At 48.4% G+C, this 14,258-nt stretch overlaps 1 protein-coding gene across 1 annotated transcript; it reads left to right on the top strand.

Annotated features, from left to right (window-relative positions):
• The first annotated feature begins 676 nt into the window (after nt 1-676).
• On the top strand, nt 677-7,970 carry LOC123128395 (uncharacterized). Its single transcript, XM_044548381.1, has 5 exons — nt 677-1,377; nt 2,606-2,974; nt 3,049-5,272; nt 5,352-7,449; nt 7,543-7,970. Exons 1-4 carry the CDS (start codon nt 1,114-1,116, stop codon nt 7,409-7,411), a joined length of 4,917 nt encoding a protein of 1,638 aa, XP_044404316.1. The 5' UTR covers nt 677-1,113; the 3' UTR covers nt 7,412-7,449; nt 7,543-7,970.
• Nucleotides 7,971-14,258: the final 6,288 nt, after the last annotated feature.

The following is a 14,258-nucleotide window of genomic DNA, read 5'->3' as shown; positions in this document are numbered from 1 at the left end:
CCCGGCAGAGGCGCCGACACCAATCCGGCAACCGCGGAGGGCCCGGCCCATTTCCACTCCTGGAGAAACAACACGGACGTCCACGTGCCCGAGTCCGTTTCACCCCGGCCCTCCCTCCACTTTCAGTCAGAAACCCACGGGCGTCCATGTCAAAGGAAAAAAAAACACGGGTGGGACCGACGAGGATCGCCACCAGCCAGCGGGCACCCCACACGCCAGCGACAGGCGCTCGTGGCGCGCCTGTGGCCGTTGCCGTGCCGTCCTCCCCCGCCCCGCCTTGCACGGCGCGTCGCAGCCCCGCGGCACCCGAACCCCCACCCACCCACCCCATCACCGCCCGGGCCCGCCCCGTCCGGATCCGGACGTCAGTGGCACACCAGCGACCTCGAGCCAGGCGCGCGCGGGCCGGACCACTTGCCCGAGTCCACCCACCACAGACACGTCAGCGCCCGCGGGAACCGCTACGGCCACCCCGCCCCCGCCCACCGCGAGTCAACAGTGCCCCACCGCGCAGCGACACCCGCCGGGCGGAGCGCGACCGCACGTAGCAGCAGCGCAGGCCTCGCGCGGCGCCCCGCGCTGCGCAGGGGATCTTCGTGCGCGGGCGGGCGGGGGGAAATGCCCGAAATGCCCCTGCCTCTTTCCTCTCTCTCTCCCCCCGCATCCGCTCTCCTCTTTCTCTTTCTTCCTCATCTCCGTCTCTCCGTGCCGTGCTCCATATAACCATCTCTCTCCTCCAAATCCGCCCCCAAATCGCCATTTCCTTCTCTCTCTCTCTCCCCCCTTCGCCACCGTCGCCACCGCCCCGCCGCAGATCGAGACCGGCCCGCCCGCTCCCGGACCGGACGCCCCCGAATCCCCGAATTCCCGATCAAATCTCCCCGCGGCCGGAGCCGATTCCGATCGAATTCGAGCCCCGATCCGCGGGCCCCGGGCAGGCGCTGCGTCGGAATCGGCCGAATTCGGGTGATCCGGAGGCGCATGGAGGGAGGCCCCGCGGATCCGAGCTAGGGTTACCGCCGGCGCCTGCGGCAGCGGTGATCTGGTGATGGTGCAGCGCGGCGCCGGGAGGACTCGGCCAGGAGGGATCGGCGGCTGGGAAGATGCGCGGCTATGCATGGGCGGCGCCAAGGCTGCGGTGAGGGGTGCGGCGACCGGCGTCCTTTCGTCCGGCACATGTGGCCGGCAACTCGCGTAGAGGCAGCTCCACCACCGGCAAAGGGACCAGCCTCCCCTCCTCCTCCTCCTCCCCGCTCGTCTCTTCCACCGCTCCGGACGACCTCTTATCCACCCGCACCGACGACTCCCCCGGCGGCACCCCACAAGCAGGAGGCCGCCGATTCACCCCGTCCGCCCTCAGCAGACTCCTTCCTAAAGGTGCCTCATACTTTGGTGGATATACCACTTTGGGATTTGCTAAGCTCAGCCAGATTTTAGACCAAATTCAGTTTGCTGCTCAAGTCATCATCCGATGGCCATCATTTCTGCTTCGAAAACTTAATCTATGGAAAGTAACTAGAATTTGTTGCCTGGTTGAGAGGTTACCGTAGTCTCGCGTTGCTGTGAAGCTCCTTGATGAGTTTACATATACATCATCTGTGCCGGGCTGGTTGTGCGCTTGGTTTGGTAATGGCCAGGCTATCTTCTAAATGGTGCAATGAGGGTTGTTTTGTATGGTTGGATTTTGGTACCTCATTGTGAGAATTCTGGCACTCCACATGTAAAAGCGTGTCAAAGATGTCGCCTTGTTACTTGCATGATAAGAATTGTTCGGAGTGTATCGTTGGTGTATTGGATAGTGAAGCTATACCATTTGAAGGTGTTTACGGGTGCAAGTCGTGTCGTGTTCACGACTTTCATTAAGATAACGTATTTTGCCAACTGTTTCTATATGCTGGTTGCTTTTTTTTGTTTGCTAATCTAATACAAGGTGGCAATAAGGAATTATCTTCCTTTTAAACAAGGAAAATAGGAGAAATGAAGAAAACAAACCTCAGACTTGGTTGTGAGCATTGTACATTGCCTAAAATTCATCATGGAAATTTCAGTTTTTGTGCTCTACGGTTAGGTATCATCCATTTCTGGAAGCCATTGCAATTTGATTATGAATGTTTTATTACATGCTTGACGTGCATTAATTTGTTGAGTCAGAGTATCTCCTTATAAGAACATATTTGGCATTAATATTTCTGGAACGTTTTTTCCGCCTTTGGCAGCTTAAGGAAATATATGTTGTTACACTAATGTTTGCTACCTTTGCAACCCGACACGTTTAGATAATCAACTACTTATTTAGTACTCCCTCCGTCCCATAATGTAAGACGTTTTTCGACTCTATCCGTCCCATAATGTAAGACGTTTTTTGACACTACATTAGAGTCGAAAAACGTCTTACATTATGGGACAGAGGGAGTACTTTTTAGCTGTTTGGCTGCTGCATGGAGAGTTAATTTTTTCTTTCTATTTTTGGTTCAGTTATGCTTAACTGTGCTTCTTGCTTTGACGTGTTCTCCGAGCATTACACTTTCTCCTTCAGCGTTATCCTCGTGACATGAAGATGTTTATGTTTCTTGACAATTAACAAAAGTACAAATTTGCTTTACAGGACGGGCGTGAATTTCGAGTTGGAGATTGTGCACTTTTTCAGGCTGTTGATGTTCCTCCTTTCATTGGGTTGATACGCTGGATTGAGAAAAAAGAAGAAGGCTTTCCCAAGTTACGTGTAAGTTGGCTCTATAGATCTGCTGACGTCAAACTTAACAAGGCAATACAGCTCATCGCTGCACCAAACGAGATCTTCTATTCATTCCACCAGGACGAGACATCTGCCGTCTCTCTACTACATCCTTGCAAAGTTGCCTTTTTACGCAAAGGTGTTGAGCTGCCAGCCGGAATTTCTTCATTTGTGTGTCGGCGTGTATATGATATTGACAACAAGTGTTTATGGTGGCTTACCGACAAAGACTATATTAATGTAAGTGCTATAGTTACCTTCCTCTTTTTTCTGTGTTGTATATTCTGTGGCTTATGTGTGCGTCTTACAATCAGGAACGGCAGGAAGAAGTAAATCGACTTCTGCATAGAACAAGGTTAGAAATGCATGCTGCAGTACAGTCAGGTGGACGCTCACCGAAGCGGCTAAATAGTCCGTCATCTGCCCAGCAGAAGTCCGGTTTGGATGATGGACAAAATTGTATTTTATCTAAAGGAAAGAAGAGGGAGAGAGTTGAGCAAGGAATTGATCCAGCTACGCGAGACCGTGATCGTCCCCTTAAGGTCGAAGAAGGTGAACTGGGGAACTTAAAGGCAGAAAATATGAAGCATGCATTTGCAAAATTTATCGCGAAGTTCACAGACAAAGGTGGGCTTCCTCACGCTGAAGCAGTCGAGAAGCTAGTCCAGTTCATGCAAGTTGATCGAACTGAACGGAAGATAGACCTTGGTGGTCGAGTAGCGCTTGCACATATTATTTCAGCTACAGAAAGTCCTGATTGCCTCGGGAGATTTGTGCAGCTAAGGGGCCTTCCTATTTTGAATGAGTGGCTTCAGGAAACTCACAAGGGGAAGTCTGGTGAAGGGGGTAGTCCTAAAGAAACTGATAAGCGTGTTGAAGAATTTCTCATGGCCCTGCTTCGTGCTCTCTCAAGATTGCCTATCAATTTGAATGCCTTGCAGAGTTGCAGTATCGGGAAATCCGTCAATCATCTGCGTAGCCATAAAAGTGCTGAGATACAGAAGAGGGCGAAGTGTCTTGTTGAAAACTGGAAAAAGCGTGTTGATGCTGAAATGAAGTCAAATGAAGCAAAACCTTTAGTATCTGGTCAAGCTGTTTCCTGGTCAGGGAAAGGGGGCGCTGCAGAAGTTTCTAATGGTGGAAACAGACGAAGCGCCTCAAGTGAGGCCAGTCCGAAAAACCCAGTATCTCGGACGGCTAAACCTGGTGCATCTGATGCTGTTACGAAGTCGAATCTGCTCACTTCTGGCTCTTCAAAGTTGCAACACATGCAGCCCGCAAATGTTGCAACCAACTCAAAGGATCCACCCAGCAAATCGGCTGGTGGTTCTGAGTTGCCAACAGTGAAAGAGGAGAAAAGCAGCAGTTCAAGCCAATCACTGAACAACAGTCACTCATGCTCCAGTGATCATGCAAGAACATTTGGTTCTCCTTGGAAGGAGGATGCGAGAAGTTCTACTGCTGCTTCTGGCAATGCTAGTAAAACATCCGGGAGCTCTTCACGCGTCCATCGAAGGGCAAACAGTGTCCGTCTTGGTTCTGGGATACAAAAAGAAGCTACTGCAGGAAGATCTACCTCACTCGATCGTTCGTTGTTCCAGGAAAAATCATCACAATCTGGAATGGCGTCTGAAAAAGGAGGCGACACACCCTCTGATAATAACAGTAATGGCCATAGGTTGATTGTCCGCTTTCCAAATCCTAGCCGTAGTCCTGCTAGAAGTGTGAGCGGAGGCTCATTTGAGGACCCGTCTGTCACTGGGAGTAGATCTTCATCTCCTGTAGATAAGCATGAACAGAATGGTCGGCGGGTGAAAATGAAGATTGAAAATTCTCGACCTGAGTTAGCTTCTGATGCAAATGCCGAGTCTTGGCATAGCAATGAGATAAAAGGGGTTGCAGGGTCTGATGAAGGTGATAAATCAGCATTCCCTACATTGGAGAGCAACAGGAATACTGAAGAAGCTGTTAAGGAGGCATGTGCATCACGGCCTGCAAGTTCGTCGCAAGTGAATGAGAAAGGAATCTGTTCAAGTGAAACCAAGGGGAACTCATTCAACCCTATGAATGCTTTAATTGAAATAAAATACTCTGAAGCTGGTCCTCCTCTGCAAGCTGGAGATGATACCGCAATGAACCTTCTTGCCAGTGTCGCTGGGGAAATATCTAAATCCGACTTAATTTCTCCGTCAGCTTCACCGAGAAATTCATCTGCAAATGAAGTGGGCTGTGAAGGTGACAGCATTGAGAAGTTGAAAGTAGAATGTGACATAGCCCCTTCTCAGCTTCAAGGTTCCTCAGATGTTCAGAAAGTCATTTTGGTGAAGCAAGAGAAAGCTGATCCTTGTTTGATTGCCAAGGAGGAACGTAACCAGAGGGCTCACCTATCATTGCACGACAACAAAACCACAACATCTACTGGGCTGTCACCTCAAAATGGTACAGACTGTAATGCCGTCGAATCTTCAGCGAAGACTGAAAACCAAGCGGAGGGTTGCGCAAACAAGTGTCTTCCTGTACCTGGGGCTGATTCACAAGGTGATGATGATAAATACTTTACTTTACCTTTCTGTTTTTATCGACATTTTTATGAAATCTAATATGCATTCATCTGCAGGTCAAGATCGTAATGCATGTTCCAGCCATGGGCCAGTTGAAGATGGTCGCATAAGCAGCCCTGATGTCGTTGGCACTGCTTTAGGTGGTCAATGCAATTCAGCTGTTTCTAATCGCACGTCAGAATTGCTTCCTCCTGAGGAGTTGCAATTGTCTGCCCCTGATAAACAGCTCCATGCCTTGTTAAAGCAAACTGATAAAAAGCCGCTTGGGGTTGTACGAGATCAGTTGGAAGCCATGGATACATGCGATGGTAGTAAATTGGATTTGAAGTCTTCAGTGTGTCCACTGGCTCTTGTTCCCAAAAAGGCTGAAGTCTTGGGTGTTAACACAGTGCTGAAAGAGGACGAAAAGGAACAGCCTTCTTCCACTTCAGCTGATGTTAACAAGCTAGTTGCATTCCCAGCTGATGTGCCGAATGGGAATAAAGAATCAAAGGATAGTTCCAGTGAATCCAGTAGTCAGGTAAAACCTCAAGCTATCATATCTCAGGATTTTGAGCATGATGCAAGTCAGAGTCCAAAGAAACTGAGCGATGATGTCGGTGCAAAAGAGGATCTTGTCTCATCAGGTGAGGGTTCTTCTATAGCTGCCCAGGCCAAACCAAATGTTACTGGTAAGCTTGATTTTGATTTGAATGAACTTGGGGATGAAGGGAATCACTCTGAGCCAGTTACCTCTCCTGTTATATGTACTTCTGGGATTCATGTACCTGGTCTTTCTCCATTCGTATCACCTGTTTTAAGTGGTTTGCCTGCCCCAATAACAGTAGCAGCTCCAGCTAAAGGACCTTTTGTTCCTCCTGAGAATCTACTAAGAGTGAAGCCTGAGGCTGGGTGGAAAGGCTCAGCAGCTACAAGTGCATTTCGTCCTGCAGAACCACGCAAGGTTGTGGGGGCATCTCTGACTGCACCTGATATTGTAGGAACTGATGCTGCTGGGAAGCGGTCTCGCCCCGCGTTTGACATTGATCTAAATGTAGCAGATGACCAGATTCTTGAGGATGATATCTCTCAGAGTTCTGCTCAGACAGTTGGATCTGAATCTGGCAACAGTAGAAGTCGCGATGGTCCCGTGCGAAGCGCTGGCATTGAACTTGACTTGAATAGGGCTGATGAAGTTGCCGAGAATAACCAGTTTATCTCAAACTCTTCCAACAGAGTTGAAGTCACATTGTTGCCAGCAAGATCTTTGCCAGGAGGTTTACCGAGTACTAGTATGAATGGCTCAAAGAACTTCTTTGATCTCAATAATGGACCAAGCCTTGATGAAGCTAGTACAGAGCCTGCACAAAGGAGTCTATCATCTAAAGGTGCTAGCAGCATACCGTTCCTGCCTCAAGTTGCTGGTCTTCGAATGAACGGCACCGAAATCAATAACATGTCACCATGGTTTGCTTCTGCCAACCCATATGCTCCTGTAGCTATGCAATCGTTTTTGCCTGCTAGAGGAGAACAGCCTTATCCAATTGAAACAGCATCTGGAACCCAGAGGATGATTGCGTCTGCTGCAGACAGCAGCCAATTTGGAAGTGATTCAGGCAGGGCTCCAGTTGTTTCCACACCACCAACCATGGTGTTTCACCCTCCTCCTGCATATCAATATGCAGGATTTCCTTTCACCCCCAGTGTTCACCTTCAGACAGCAGGTTTTCCAATTGGATCGACGTCATATGCCAATTCTGCACCTGCCGGAGTTTCATACTTTCCAACCATTGCCCCGTCACTTGTTGGGTCAACGGGTGCATTACCTCCCCAACATGTGAGGCAATATGCAATAAACCGTCCTGAAGGTAGCAGTAGTGATGGTCTGGACGGTAATTGGAAATGGAAAAGACCAGGAGGGTTTGATCTTAATTCTGGTCCCGCGAGTATAGATTTAGAAGGGAAGGATGAAAGAATACTTTCATCGGTTAGACAAAATTTGATGACGCCACAGCAGGCCTTTGTGGAGGAGCAAACGAGAATGTACCAATTGCCTGGTGTAGGAATAAAGAGGAAGGAACCCGAGGGCAGTTGGGATCCCGACAGATCATCATACAAGCAATTGTCATGGCAGTAAGAACTTTGGCGAGACCTCGCATCGACTTCTTTTGTCTGGTGAGCTTGTTTGTACCTAGAAAATCCAACTTTAAAGACCCTGTTATCTTGTTTGGTTAATTAACCAGTGGGTGTGTGCTTTTATGTTTGCAGAGGCAACTGCATGTGGAAGTGAGGCGTTGTATTGCACCTGCGTGACCCTGCTGCTGCTGGGCTGGGATATACAACTCACACATGGATTCATGTCTGTGACGACATGGGATTGTGGGAGGAATGAAACATGGCTGTAATTGCTGTAAATGTTAACCATATTCATACTTTCCTGGAACCAGTTTTCCTCAGCTTGAGCAGTTGCTTTGCTAGAGTTTTGTATCTGCCAGGCTTGCTTCTGTTTTTGCCAGGAGGGTATGGGTTTGGAGATGGAACGGTAATGCTCCTTGGCATCTTCAAACACCTCAAGCCGCTGTAATTAGCCCCGGTGGTTCTTCTCTTCCTTTTCTTTTTCTAAGTTTCTTATGATAAACAACTGTCTTTGACATTGCTGGGCACATCTGCAGCTTTAACATATGGTTTAGCCGTGACATGTATCCTGCCCTGCGGGGAAGTGTTGCATCAGTAGATCAGGAACTAATAATCTGCTGTGGCTGACCCTGTCATTTCGGTGTATTGGTTTCTTTTCTGTGTGGCGCAAATACTCTATTTTGCCGTGACTTGTTTCTCCATTGCAGGTGGAGGTTGTTGCGCTGTGGCGTTTGCAGATGCACCTTCTTGCTCAGTTTGTTGTAAATTTGGGCAATCTACTTGGTTGGTGTCATCTGTTGCATCAGTAATTTTTGACCTCTGCGTCGGTCGTAGGCATTGCTGATGCTGATGGACGATGGTGACTGTTTTGCTGATGCTGATCTCCATGAGTAAACCGTTTGTATTCTGCTACTACTACTTGTCATACCTCGACATCTCTACAGCCTGACATGACACCCCCAGGAAGAGACCCGGCGATGGAAGCAAGTGAAGATGAGGCAGAACAGGGGGTCTGTCGACGCGTGTGGGTTCACGGGCAGACACCCACGCAAGAGAGGCGTGACGCGACGCGGCTGCACTCCCCCACGGGAGGACAGGACAGGATGCCCCTTTAACCACGGAAACCACTGCCACCACGGCGAGGTGGTGAGGTGGGGGAAAAAGCAGCAGCGGAGGGGGGAAAGGATGGAAGGCGACAGGCACGGGGAGGGAGAGACGGTCGCGGTCAGTGGGGTGGCCCGTGACGCGACGCTGCCCCGTCCCTGTCCGCTGCCTCGCTTTCTTTCCCTTCCCTGCCCTGCCATGCCTTCCTTCCTTACTTGCCCAGCGCGCCTCTCTTTCCGCGTCCGGGCATAGCATTTCCCGTCCCCGTCGCACCACGTAGGCGCGTCCAGTCTCCCGTCGCTTTCCTCAGCTGCCTGTCTTGTTAGACTCGGGCTCCATCCATCCATCCATCCATCCATCGCCCCTTTCACCCCCTCTCCTCGGTCCTTTCCCCAATATTAATACGCGTCCCTCTCGACAGCGGCAGGTGAAAGCTACCCCCAGTTACGAGCAGGGCAGCTCGCAGACGTACGTCGACCCTGTTCCCGTCAACATCATCCGCCCTCCCCATTTTCCCCGTGGGAGCTAATTGGTTCCATGATTTTTCATTTCATGTATCCTTTACATAGAATTGGTCAATCCACGTTCCGCCGGTCACTGTTGCGACTTGCAACCGTCATGTCTGCAGGAGCGAGGCGAGTAAGTACGTAAATGCCTAGGGATTCACGACGTACTTTGCCAATCAAACTCAAACCGGGGCGTTCTCATGAATTTAACAGGGCAGCTGGCCAAGTTGGTTGTTCGGTGGTTCACCAAGTGGTAATAAACCTAGCAAACCTAGTACTCCAGTAGCCACACGCGAGGCATATAAATTATACATGCATGCACGGCCGGAATTATGCTCCGTGCGCGTCGTCTACCTCCCTCGGGCGTAAGCATAAGCACAAAGCCGTGTCTTGTGGCGGAGGGTGGAGCCGGGCCCTCACCTCGCACCTTCGCCCCCAAGTTTAGAAAGTCGGGGTTTGTTTTCCTGGGCAAACGGTTGGTGGGTGGGCGGGTGAGGGAAAATCACAATTGCACCACTTCACCACACCGGTGTGATGCGGACGCCTGCTGACAAATTAAACCGCGAAAGGTGAGCCAGATTATTAGACTAGCGCCCATCAATCACGTCCGCGGCCTGCCGTAAAGAAGTCGTCTCCAACCCACGCAACACGAGAGAGGTTTGCTTGCTAGAAGCCGCAGAAGATCACGCGCGGGGACCACCGGGCGGCACCCACCGGCCGGAGGTGAGGGATGCGAACGCACGCCTGGACGGGGCCACAGCACACAGCGTGCGTACGTGCCTGTGTGTGCCACCATGCAACAGATCGAGCTGCGAGATCTATCTGGTACTGGTACGATGACCCACCACATGGCCAGGCCAGGGCGCAGCGAGATCGGGGATCTATCTATCTTACCCACCCTAGTGCGGGAATAATTATGTTGGTCCTCCATCCGACGGACGCGTAAGTTTCGTAAAGAGGGGAACGGAAAGGAGGGGTGCTGCTGGAGGGAGACACGCTGAAAAGCAGAGGACGCCAACTTGCCACCGTTCCTAGGATCGGGGCCCCCTTGGCCCATGCCCGCCATGACGGCCATCCACCCTGCTTTAGGAACAGTGGTTCCTCAAAAAAAAATGCAAAAGGAACAGTGCTTGCCGCCGCCGGCTTTGCACTGCTGCATTAGGATGAGCTCATCCTCAACTACGGCAGGCACAGGGGCCCTGAAGCATCCGAAGGTTATTGAACCGCGAGACGGCCGAGGTTTCCCTCACGGGCTCACGGCTGATTTCGTCGACGAAGGAGCGTGGATTGGATGGACGTGCATGGTTGGGTCAGAATGACTTGCCTCGTTCGAAATAACATCTGGCGTATAACTGAAAGTCACTTTAGCTACATGCAAGTCACTTGAAAATTAATTTTGGGTCAGTCGATTTTTAGACCGTTGATTTCAGCTTTAAGATTCGCAAGTCTTTTCTTTTTCTGTGTTGGTGTGGATGTTGTTTTGGGCTGTTTTTTGTTTTAACTGACCCCGTTGTTGGGGGAAGAGGGTCTCCAGTTTGAACACGTACGACTCGGGTCTTATAGGATTATTTTCCATTGCCGGGTCAGTCAATTCCTTAACGGCCCCGGAAGCCCGTTTCAGCGCAACATAGCCATCTTCTTTCTCCTTTGTTTTTCCTATTTTTTTTCCTTTTTATGTGTTTTGCATCTGTTTTTTCTTTTGTTTATTAGCTGGTTTTTATTTTCACGAGTATTCTTGGGATGTTGGGTGAGTCTGAATATAATATGTGTCAAAATTTCACTACTATATAATTATTATTGTTCTTTGCATACTATATAAAAGTGTAATTTTGATGCAAAGTTGTGTGCAAGTTTTTTTATTTTTTATTTTAGTGTTCTTTATTCTTAAAGGGAAATACCAACACCACCAATTTATGATTTCTTAGAAAACTTCATTATTTTGACAATGTTTTAGTTTTTATTTAATTTTTATTATGCTAAGGGTAATACCAATGCCACTAATTCATTCCTTCTTAGGTTTTTACTTTTTGCAAAACTTCCACATTTATATGCTTATTCTAGCATATTTTTAAAACCGTAAATTTTTATGTATATTTGGTGCAATTTTTGTCACATTTTCTTTTAGATTTTTCCCATTTTCTTTCATCTTAAATGGTCATATCAATGCCACTAATTCACTCTTTCTTAGAAAAAATAATTATTTTGAGCTTATTTTTTTATTCTTTTCACTTATTTCTTTTTAAAGGGTAATACCAGTGCCACTAATTCATTCCTTCTTAGGAAATGTAAATTTATTTATTTATTTTTGAGTGTGTAAGTACTTACTAGTAGTAAATAATATGTGTGGAAAGTATAGTAGAATGTGAAAAATACACTATTACATGTTTATTCTTTGCATATTTTAGAAACCTTAGTGGAAAGTTGTGTGCAAGTTTTTTTTTCATTTTATCTTCTTAAAGAGTTTCTTTTTTTAGAAAACTTCATTGTTTTGATTTTTTTATTTTCTTTGTTCGGAAAGGGTAATACTAATGCCACGAATTCATTCTTCCATAGAAAATTTCATTTTTGTTTTTGTTTTTTATTTCATTTTTTTATTTTTTTAGTTTTCATTTTCTTTTCTTTTGTAAGGGTAACAACAATGTCACCACTCACTAATCCATTACTTGTTAGAAAAGACATTTTTTGTGAAAATTTCACGATTACATGATTATTTTTGTATATGTAATAATCCATTACCGTGACTTGCATATTTCAGTTATGTTAAGCGCACACTGCAAAAATAGGAGAAAATCTTTGTAAGCCATGAAATTATAGTGCCATTCAAAGATGTGTCAAAGGAAGAAAGTTGCACGGTAGACATGCAAAGAATACAACATGTAATAAAAAATAATGATACTGAAAGATAAGGGTTTTTCTCCAGGTAGATTTTATGTGTTTGTATGCATATAGCGTAGCTAGATAAATTCTCCAAGAGCTTAAAGAATCTTGCTAGGCTTGCCCTAGCTAGCTATCGCAACACAACGATGCCTGGTCTCTGCTTGTGTGAAAGTTCTTCTGGTGCTTGCGTACCATGTATGTGTAAGAGGAACAAAGATACGTAGGTGCATCTACAACCGGGCATCCCAAACTCGCCTCATATGTCCAGGCGGGCCGCTCAGTCACTAACCGGTCATAATTTTTGGATGCAGACGGTCCCCTCAAACGAGCCTCAAACATCCGGGCTGACCGGCACCCCTCATATCCAACCCAAATATGAGGTAGATATGGGGACGTCCGGTCACGCCCGGGCGCGTCCGCCATGTAGGACTAACAATGGGGTCCCACGGGGACTCGCCTGAAAATTCGGCGGTCCGATAGACGCCTCCTCCATCGCCGCGGTGCGAACGCCGCATGGCGCCGCTTCGACCCTCCGCCCGAGGTCAAATCTGGCTATTTAAGCCGGCTGGCGTCCCCCAACCCTAGCCCATCCACCTCCTCCCTCTCTCCGCCATCACCCGAGCCCGTCTGCCTCCTCTCCCCCGCTCTCCCCTGCTCTCCCCGCTCTCCGGCATAGCCATGGTCAGGCGGCTGATCACCACGTACACTATGCTCACGCCCGAGCGCCGGAGGCAGATCGCGGAGGAGATCCAGGAAAGGCGCGCCGCCCGCATCACTGTGGGGCTGCCTTCAGACTTGCCGGGGGCGGAGGAGGAGGAAGGAGAGCCGCTACCAGAGCTGATGGAGGAGGTGGATCCAAAGGAGGACGAGGCGAAGCTTCCGGAGTAGGGCTTCAACATGGCGGAGGCGGAGGCGGAGTTCACCATCGCCCAAGCTACGAAGATGGCAGAGCAGCAGACCATCCTGAAGTCCATGTGGATGAGGCCTACATGGAGGCCAACCGGCAGTTCCTCCGACAGGAGCAGGCGGCGTCCGACGCGCTCTTCTCCGAGCTCAACACGGATATAGAGGAGGAGAAGGCCGGAGCGGAGCAGCCAGAGGCTCGGGAGCTGCAGCCGGTGATAACCCACAAGTATAGGGGATCACAACAGCTTTCGATTGTAGAGTATTCAACCCAGATTTATAGATTCGACACAAGGGGATCCAAAGAATATTTGCAATTATTAGCAGTTGAGTTGTCAATTCAACCACACGTGGAGATTAATTATCTACAGCAAAGTGATTAGTAGCAAAGTAGTATGATAGTTTTGATAATAGTAGCAGCGGCAATAGTAACAATAGTAGTGGTAACTTAGAAAGAACAATATAAGAGAAACTCGTAGGCATTGGATCGATGATTTGTTGGATGATATTCATCATGTGACCGTTATAACCTAGGGCGATGCGACACTAGCGCCAGTTCATAAATATGATGTAGGCATGTATTCCGCAAATAGTCACACGTGCTTATGAAGAGAACTTGCATGACATATTTTGTCCTACCCTCCCGTGGCAGTGGGGTCCTTTTAATAAAGAACCGGAACAAAGCATTAACACACGGTGAATACATGAAATCCTCAAACTACGGTCATCACCGGGAGTGGTGCTGACTATTGTCACTCCGAGGTTGCCAGATCATAACACGTAGTAGGTGACTATAACTTGCAAGATCGGATCTAGAACATAGATATAATGGTGATAACATAAACGGTTCAGATCTGAAATCATGGCACCCAGGCCCAAAGTGACAAACATTAAGCATGGCAAAGTCATAGCAACATCAATCTCAGAACATAGTGGATACTAGGGATCAAGCCCTAACAAAACTAACTAGATTACATGATGAATCTCATCCAACTCCTCACCGACCAGCGAGCCTATGAAGGAATTACTTACTCCCGGTGGGGAGCATCATGGAATTGGCGATGGAGAAGGGTTGGTGATGACGAAGATCGAAAATACCCCTCTCCGGAGCCCCAAACGGACTCCAGATCTGGCCTCCCAATGAAGAACAGGAGGTGACAGCGGCTCCGTCTCGTGGAGCGCGATAATTCTTTCTTCCTGATTTTCTGGAGAAATAGGATTTTATAGCGTCGGTTTCAGGATCTGCGGGGCCACCGGGTGGGGACAACCCACCTGCGCGCGCCTGGAGGGGGCACCCTAGTGGGTTGTGCCCACCCAGGTGCCCCCCTCCGATGGTTCTTGGCTCCAGAAATTCTCTTTAATTGTATAAAAATACTCGCAAAGTTTCGTTCCATTCTGATAACTTTTATTTCTGCACAAAAAACAACACCATGGTAGTTCTGCTGAAAACAGCGTCAG

The sequence above is a fragment of the Triticum aestivum genome, chromosome 6A (genome assembly GCF_018294505.1).
Source record: "Triticum aestivum cultivar Chinese Spring chromosome 6A, IWGSC CS RefSeq v2.1, whole genome shotgun sequence".
NCBI lineage: Eukaryota > Viridiplantae > Streptophyta > Magnoliopsida > Poales > Poaceae > Triticum > Triticum aestivum.
This window is presented reverse-complemented; position numbering and strand designations above follow the sequence as displayed.